General features: G+C 36.1%; 1 protein-coding gene across 1 annotated transcript; it reads left to right on the top strand.

The window, feature by feature from the left end:
- The first annotated feature begins 4,947 nt into the window (after positions 1-4,947).
- Positions 4,948-6,115, top strand: LOC131051030 (uncharacterized). The gene is made up of 2 exons (XM_057985375.1): positions 4,948-5,137; positions 5,853-6,115. The coding sequence occupies exons 1-2, from the start codon at positions 4,948-4,950 to the stop codon at positions 6,113-6,115; spliced, it is 453 nt and encodes a 150-aa protein (XP_057841358.1).
- The last annotated feature ends 3,492 nt before the right edge of the window (positions 6,116-9,607 follow it).

Genomic DNA, 9,607 nt, shown 5'->3' with positions numbered 1-9,607 from the left:
ATTTTGAATGGGATTTTAAGATCAAGAACATGACCAACTATATGTTACAAGGTATGACCCACTTGAATGAGAAAAGTAGTGCCCTCTAAAGTGTGCTCTAGGTTGTCATATGCTTTGATGGTGATGATTTGTTTATTGATATTTGTTGCAATGTAACCCACTTGTGTTGATAAATTTTGAGGTGCATATATTAAGGGTTGAGACATTATCTAACACAACTCGTTTCACAATAAAGTGATTAACAATGACAGCTATGCGAAGTAGAAGATTATGATCAGGTGGAATAGATGATATGATAAATTGTGTGAAGGATGGGCTATATGATGATGCCAATGTCCTATGAGAGATTGAAACTGCATAGGATCCATATCATTGGGAACACGTGCATCTTACAAAGCCTTGGTAAAGATATCCTAGTGAATAGGTGATGTGTGAAGGAGATCTAATATGGAGATTTGTGCAGGGGTGTTAATCACGTGTTCCAGGATGTTTTATTGTGCACTAGATGAAGGTGCATTGGTGACACCGATGATATATTTTCTTCTCCTTTGAGTAGTGACTACACATTGGTAATATTGTCCTTTGATATAGATCATACTCTCATGGTCCTCAACCAAGTGATATAACCAACTGTATTACCAAAATCAAGGGTTGCAGTAGTGAAATCAGTATTGTTGTTATGATTGCCTTGATTCTTATTGTTGGTGCTTTGGGACCCAAGGTTTGTGTTTCAAGTATTGGCACTCTGAATATGTTTGGGGAATGCATTTTGATAAATTTGTAGATTAGCATTAGGTGAGGTTTTTGTAGGAGGTTCAATTGTAATACTCCTCCTATCAATGAGATCTTAGACATAGTTCCTCAGCTTCATGCATTTGATGGTAGCATGTCCCTTCAAACAATGGTTGTTGCAACATTCATTTTATTTATACCCTACAAGTCTTAGAATAAATCGATCTAATGTTTGTGTTTGAGGATAGACAATCAAGTTTACATCATCCATATTTCAAAAAAACACATCTAAAGGCTTACCTAGGGGAGTACAATTGTGCATTTGGTTACCCTAGTTTTTTTCTCTTGGTTGTCCTCGAGGTATCGAGATGTCATTAGTTTGATGATTCACCTATTGACTGACATGTCAAGAGGTGGAGGTGTAGCTTCCAGAATCTGAATTGGTATCAGTGAACCCATCACCAGTGACATTCTTGTTCTTGTTCCAATAGAATGACCAATCATTGTTTGGATTATCATTATGATCCTTGTAAAGCTTGATTACCCCTTCAGTTATCAGTCCTTTCTCTATGTTAGTTCATTTATCACTAATGTCCTTAAATGAATTGATATGGTCCAAACGCCTATTGTAAGCCATCTTAGGATGTAGATTATCAATATTTATGGTTACTACCTGCTTAGGGGGTTTGTAGGAGAGCGAGTTAACACAGCTTGCCAACATTGCAAATCATTTGCAAGAATCTCTCCCCCCTTTTGCTTGGCATTGCATAGATCAAGCAATGTAAGTTAACTCTCAATGTTGTAAGAGTAATACACGACAATTTTTCTTAAGAGATCCGTGAATGTATTGACTATGCCAAAAGGGAGCTTAAGGAACCATTCCAAAATTGGACCTCCTAAAATTTTGGGGAACAACTACTGGAGATACTTGTCACTATAAGCAACCTCTTGACAAGCCATATACAATTATTTGATGTTGTTGATGGGGTTACCTTTTCCCTTGTGTTCGTCAAACTTAGGCATTTTAAAATGTCTCAAAATTGGTATCAGAGCTTGGTTCCTCTTAGATAATATTAATTGCTTGAGGAAGATCTTTAGTGATGGATTTATCAAACAGATACAAACAAAGTTCTTGGAAATTAAAATTCTTCTCTTTGGATCCTACCTATAGCTCTTTTAGGGCATTCTTCATTTCTTCCCACTCAGGATTGATAGGTTGTGGAGTGGATGCACCTATGACATTGGATCCTAGTAGATTGTAAGGAATGGGTGGGTGATGGGATTGTTGTAATCCTCATCATTTAACTTGTCAATCCAAAGTGGTGTCCATGGATGTATGGAAAAGAGAATGAAGAAAACTAGTTTGACAATCTCTTCTAACTTGTAGCAAATGAAATCTAGTCTAAAGCACGCTCATAGGAATTCAAAAAATCACACTTGCATGAAAGGAGATGCTAATCTATCTCACACTTGCAAGAATTGAAAAGGCTAAACTAATTCACACTTGTTGGAAATGAAAAACTTGCTTGAATTGAAATTGTGATGCTTTAAATGTGAACTATGATAGAAACTACTAAATAGCCACAAATTTATTCTAGAATGTTATCTAATCTAAAACACACTAAAATGAAACAAATAAGAGCTATTAAACATAAATATTATACTTGCACATATTAGCTGCTCCCATGAAGTTCCATTATTTTCTATCTCATGTGATCTTGTTGTTGTTGCTCTCATAATGTTGCACTTATGGTTTCAATATGACTACACAAGAATGAACTATGTGGAATATGAAATGTAAAATGGATTCTAATCCTATGATTGCAAATTATTGAAATAATAATATGGATATGCTATGATGCTTGATTGCTTGATTGCTTGATTGCTTGAATGCTTACTAGTAACTAGCTTCAAATGTTTGATGAAGGCTTCCTTTTATAGATTTTCCATGGCTAAAATCCAAGGTGGAAAAGATCAATGGTTGAGAGTTAATCTTGAGACCATTAACAATTGAGATGAATTTGGTTGAGATGTCAGAGGTAAAGGGGGAAGATAGAGGACAATGTGAAAACAGAAGCCACATGGCATCATGCTCACCTTGACCAAGGATGAAGACTCCAAAGATGTAGGATAGTTGGAGAGAATATAGATTTCCCAAGACATGAAGGAGTCAACAATCTAGGCATGTTGGAGAAGATTTATGCTTCCTAGGACAAGTGGACAATGAGTCACTTTGACCAGGTTGATGTGGACAAAACCACCCTCTAAGATGTAGGGATGTGAGAGAATATAGGGGATAGGAAGACATAAGTCTCCTCATCCTATTGAGTAGGAATGATGTTGAAGATAATTGAAGAATTAAATATCAAAAATATTTAATTTGTTTAGCCACATGGGGATGAAGTGGCATGATGATGTGAGAAGGTGAGATGGAGGGTGATGTGGAAATTAGAATTGAAGACTTAGGTTAGGTGATTAATTAAATAATTTAGGATTATTTAATTTTAAGATGGACTTTAGAAGAATTATGATGAATTTTAATAAATTGGTTTAGAGGAATAAGACAAATGAATTAGATAAATAAATTATTCAATTTATTTATTAATAAAAGAATTAAGCCATTAAATAAATAATTAATATTTATTTAATAATCTATAGTCATTTCGGGGATGACCCCACAACATAGCGATTAGCTGCGAGCCTCTTACATGGAAGGTCTTGGGTTCGAGTCTACTCGAATGGTTCTTAGCTCCAGGGAAAAGCTAAAAAATATCGCTTCGGCTGTGACTTATTAAAAAAAAAAATCTCTAGTAATTTTAAGGTGTATACATTTTGCCCCTCTTTGAGAAAATATGTTTTATCACGTTGTTTCAAAGAAAAATAAATCAAGTCTTAGTTTTCTCTTGATGTTGGTATGATGTGGATGGTATGCCCTAACGGGAGATCGATCGATGATTTTTTTTTTAAATTTGGGTTAAAGCATGAAATGGTCAAGAGATCTCACGAATGAGTAAATAGAAGAATTATGATGAAGAAATTGACAAAAATAGGCTTCAATGTTGTGAAAGGTTTCCCCAACAGCACATGGTCATTATGCCCCTAATTAGGTTCAAATAGGCTTAATATAGGAAGGTTGGGTCCACATCCAACTCATTTGCACGCATGGAGCTTTGAGAGTGATTTGTAGAGAGGAGTGATTGAGCAAAGCAAAGTGTTGTCAACAAAGATGGTGATTCCATATCAGAGGCATCGATTTGAGCACGTTTGTCAATTTCATAGGCCAGAGAAGTATGGTCCCCCGGTAAGTACATCAGTACCTTGCCTTGTCGTGAGCATTTAATGCATTTTTTATAGGTCAAATTTTTCCTTTTTGTATGGACCAAAAATTATTTTTACACATTTGTTATATCTTTTTACACATTTGATGCGTTGTAGCACTTTTGCTAGTTCTTGTAATGCATTCAATGTTTTAGCACTTTTGAGTTTTCTTTTAACACATTTTAGAGGTATTTTAGTACATTTATTGATTTAGCTTATACTGTAAATATTTTAATTCTTTTTTTATTTATTTTAGTGCATTTATTCATTTAGCACATACACTCATTGATATTGCGCATTCGACATTTTATTTAGTGTAGTTTTATTTTAGCGCTTATGCAGTACTTTTTAGCATTTTTGCCATTTTGTTTAGTGCATTTGTCATTCTAGCACATATATTGATTCTTTTAATGCCATTGCAAGATGAAGTAGTGCATTTAGGATAGGTGCATAAAATTGGATAGTGTAGATAGATAAGTTGACATCATGATCGATGGTAGCCAGCTAATAGGGGCTTAGTGAGATGGATATAATCTCGAAAGAGATGATAGGATAGATGCAACTTGTTTTGATGATTATCGCTTGTGGTGTTGATTTCAAGAGGGTTTGGACATTTTGTTGTCTCAAGAGTGATTCCTGAAGACTATGCACTTGTGATCGGATCTAGATCGTGCAAGGAGAGAGTGCATAGGTGCATGCAGACTTACACATCTTTTGTATATGCCTAAGATTAGGACAAACAGGGGACTGTTGATAGCACTCGCTGAGAGATGGCATAATGATCATAACACCTTTCATTTTCCCACCAATGATATGAGTGTTACATTGGAGGATTAAATAGGATATTAAGGATACCAATAGTTGGTGAGCTTGTATAGTATGATCACCATGAGAGAGATGGGACAACGAATTTATGTTAAAGTGTTTGAGGATGATGATATAGATAGCCTGGATATTAGATGGGATGACATGGTTGACTACTATGATGCATTGCCATCAGTACTTGCAGGATTGATAGGTGGATTTATGTCCTGGGAGGAGATCACATGGGTTACTGGTTGGATAGGGGTGCATATTGGAGAAGATGGTGATTGATGGGACCCGATATGCGTGGGGTGTTTGCATGTTAGCCCATTTATATCATGAATAACATTAGGGTGTATACGATGGTGCCACCAGTTTGTCAATTAGGGTGACATTGCTATAGATTTGGTCATGGGAGCATATCGTTATGACTCGACCAGTTTGTTAGTAGGTTAGAGTTCCTGGTCAGCCATAAATTTATGCATATCATGCATTAGTTTCCTAGCCTAAGCTAGGAAAGCTAGAATACTTGAGATATGCCCTAAACACAATTGATACAGTGACATGGAGACCATATGCAGATTGTGAGCCTTGGATAGATGATGCTATAGAGATGCCTTATATATATCAATCTTGATGGTTGATAGGGCACATGTCTTATGTTATAGAGAGACATCTTATTTCGTGAGTGTATAGACAATTTAGTCGGACTTAGGGTATGCCCATTGCACAACATTGTATGCTTGAACATACAAGGACAAATTGATTGGGTCCTTCAATATCATTTGAGCTAGCACAAGTTGAGTTTTTGACATTACCATATCAAACATGGGATCTACGTCCACATGTTTTAGATCTCGGGATGACTCTAAAGTATGCATAGTATTTTGCAGAGCATTTATTCTCGAGACTGATAGATCCTAATGAGACTCCATCGAGTTTTGATGATAATGATGATGATAGACCACAGAGAAGGAGATGTAGGGTTGCTTAGCTAGGAGGCGGAGATGGAGGAGATGATGGGGGTGGCGGAGGAGATAGAGGCGATAGAGGAGGGATAGATGGAGGTAGGAGGGGTGGAGGTGTTAGTGATGGAGGCAAGAGGGGTGGAGGAAGAGATCATGATAAAGATGGTGGTCAAGGTAGAGGCAGAGATGGAGGGAGAGATGAAGGACGAGGTGGAGGAGTTGGTGAGGATATTGGAGCAGTTGGTGGGGATTTTGGAGGAGATGAGGAGGAGGGTGAGGAGGAGGATCCATAGTTGGTCCATTGAAGGAGGATAGCCAGAGCCCCACCCCAGGTACACGGATAGGTTGTTGTTTAGGTACGGTCTCTTGATCAGACACCACAATAGATATAGGAATAGAAATAGGTGGGGGTACAACCTGGTGGGGATGCACAACAAGATGTTACAGAGATAGTAGCATTGAGAGACCAAGTAGCATAGCTACAAAAGAAGGTACGTTCATTGACCCTAGAGCAAGACACAACCATCAAGAGGTATGATAGGGTTGAGAGTTTACTTGAGCATGTCGAGCATGTTGGATCCCAAGGACCTCATGGGGATAGTATGATAGCCATGCTTCAGGCTAGCAAGGAGATTGCTTATTGGCATCGCCTATATGAGCAAGTTGTGCCTCCATATCAGAGAGTTGGTAGCTATGGTCCTACCTCACAACAAGTATCTAGGCATGCACAGACAGAGAGTGTAGGTGTTATGGGGCCACCACATGCTTCACAAGGAGATCTAAGAGTAGGTCCATCACGTGCAAGAGGAGCAGGTGGGCCAGGTCAGCAGAGACCAACAACATCTGGAGGGAGATCCTCTTAGTTATGAGACTTGATCTGAATCATTTTGATGTACCATATTTGACTAGAGATAGTGATATTGATATCATTGTATACTTGGACATTTTATTCTTTTATGGACTTCAAGGACTTTATATATGTGTTATGAGTTGATTTGATTTTCTATGCATGTGATATGATGATACCTATGATGATGATGCTTCATGATTTAGATGATCTAGATGATGAAATTTTATTATTTCATGCTTATGTGCATTGATATGATGATCTATGATGTGTGATGATGTTCATTGTTTCTATGATTACATGCTTATGATAATATGTTATCCATGCCTATGATGCTCATGATGTGAAATGATGTCCTATGTGAACCATTTGATGTTTGCTTTACTTTTCCATGTGTTGATCGTAATATATATATATATATATATATATGAGATCGATTTGTAAATGGAATGGATAAAAAATAAATTGATGCATGATATACTATGTTGTTTATTGATGTATGATATTCTATATGATAAAATGAAATGGATACCTCTACCATGTTCTAAATTTAATTCAATTATGATCCTATATGTTTGACGATGATGTGATTAATGAATATGTACATGTGATGATATTGGCAATGGATAAATGAATGAATGAAACTAAATGAATGATGTAAAACTAACTAAGTGATGTGAATGATGTATCTAACATGACAATGATGCAGTTTATTTTTCTTTGTCCAAGTATACTCAATCAATTACTTCACATAACAACCATTGATCTTACACCATGGATTTAAGAATAACATTATAAATGAAACATGAAATACTTATGACAGATTATAATGAAATGCAACACTAAATCTAAATGCATGAAATTTCATCTTTTCCCGCATATTTTTGTAGTGGTTTTAATTACCAAGGTTTTAAAATGTTGTAAGAACATACAAGCACCTAGGTATAATTAAACTAAGATGACTTGAGTATTTCTTACATGTATTTTAATTTAGAAAGTTAATACAAGCATCTAGGTATAATTAAACCAAGATGACCTAAGTATTACTTGCATGTATGAACAAACAAGGATAATCCATGTTCATATATAAACCCATAATGTCCTCAATGATCATTTGACAATCATGTCCTTAAACGAGTTCGTAAATTACTAAAGAATAATCCACAAGCAACAAACAAAGAAAATAATTATGCTCCATCATGGCTCCTCTAGACTTAGACATCCTTGAGTAACATAGGAAACATGGTAACAAAAATCCAAACACAACCATTAAACCTTCTTTCCATAGATATGGTTTCTTGTCATAATAGATATGATCATCCCGATAGTTGTTTTGATATGAAATGTCAATATTTTATAGTTTGGTTACATGGTAATCTCCAATGGTCCATGTGATTTTTTTCAAAGCTCATTATTATGTTGCTTGTTTTCTGGAGATCTATATTAGAATCTGGATTGTTACCCTCATAAATGTGACATCAAGGATCCAATTTTGTAACCAGGTCGAGGACTTGATCCTAGTTGAGGAAAGGACCAATTTATTAAGGATAGTGGGATATGAAAATATGGATGAAAACTTTATTATGGAATGGCTAGAATACAAGTAATAAAGCCATGATGGAACTTTATTGGTGGGATATATGCAGTGGATATGGGTAAGATACGGGTAGGATTATTGTTATTTACAAGCAATGCAAATAGGATTATGGATATGATCTAATGGATATGGGCAGGAGGTTTTATTATGGATATATACAATGAGTGTGGATATGGATCTATAATCCAAATAGATGGAAGAGTTGGTTTATCAAAACTACAAGCAACTCCCATTTCCAAGTTTTCACCACTTGCTTTTATTATACTTTTTATTGTTATTTGATTATTTTTTTGCATTTTTTCTATATTAGCTTAAGTATTAAACTTGCAAAGATGCATGTTGTTGATTGGATCATCAAACAACTCACCTTATGATGTGGATAATTGATAGACCCTTGATCCATAAGCAACCATAATAACATAAGGACCTAGCCAATTGGGTTCAAATTTCCCTTTATTCTCTCTATCTTGTTGATTCTTGGGATTCTCCTTTAGCACAAGATCACCAAATTGAAACACACAAAGCTTCACTTTGTGATTATAACTTTTGGACATGCGCTATTGGTAAGCCTTGAGATGATTGAAAACCTTTTGATGTCGCTCATCCAACAGCTCAAGTTCCTACAACCTGGAAACATGGTAATCTTCCTCGAGGATCAAATCTTTTAGTGAGACTCGAAGAGAGGGTAGCTTGACCTCTATGGGAAAGATGGCTTCAAAACCATAAATGAGAGCATAAGGTGTGGCACCTATGGTTGTTTGGATACTCATTCTACAGGCCCATGAGGCAGGGTTTAACTGGACATGCCAATCATGACTGACATCATTGACTGTCTTCTTCAATATTTTAAGGACTGTTTTGTTTGAATCCTCAGCCTAGAAATTTCCTTGAGGGTGGTAGGGTGTAGAAAAGTGGTGTTGGATATGGAATTTTTCATAAAACTCTTAGACATCTTGATTCTTAAATGGTCTTTCATTATCGATGATAATGGAGAGAGGGATTCCATAGCAACAAACAATATAGTTTAGGATAAATAAGGCAATCTATTTACATGTGATAATAGTGAGGGGTATGGCTTTATTCCATATTGTAAAGTACTTAGTGGCAATTATGATGAATTTATGGTCGTTAGAAGAAGATAGATGGATCTTGTCCACAAGGTCAAGTCCCCATTGACAAAAAGGAAAAGGAGTTGCTAAAGGTTGTAGCTCTTGAGCTGGTGCATGTATAATATTACCTTGGATTTGACACTTCTTGCATTTCCTGACAAAGTGATATGCATTTGTTTTCATACTTGGCTGATAGTATAATGTATGCATGAGTTTCTTAGCCATGGTAGGA

Source organism: Cryptomeria japonica, chromosome 6 (genome assembly GCF_030272615.1).
Source record: "Cryptomeria japonica chromosome 6, Sugi_1.0, whole genome shotgun sequence".
Lineage (NCBI taxonomy): Eukaryota > Viridiplantae > Streptophyta > Pinopsida > Cupressales > Cupressaceae > Cryptomeria > Cryptomeria japonica.
Note: the sequence above shows the minus strand (reverse complement) of the source record. Positions and strands in the feature narration are given on the sequence as shown.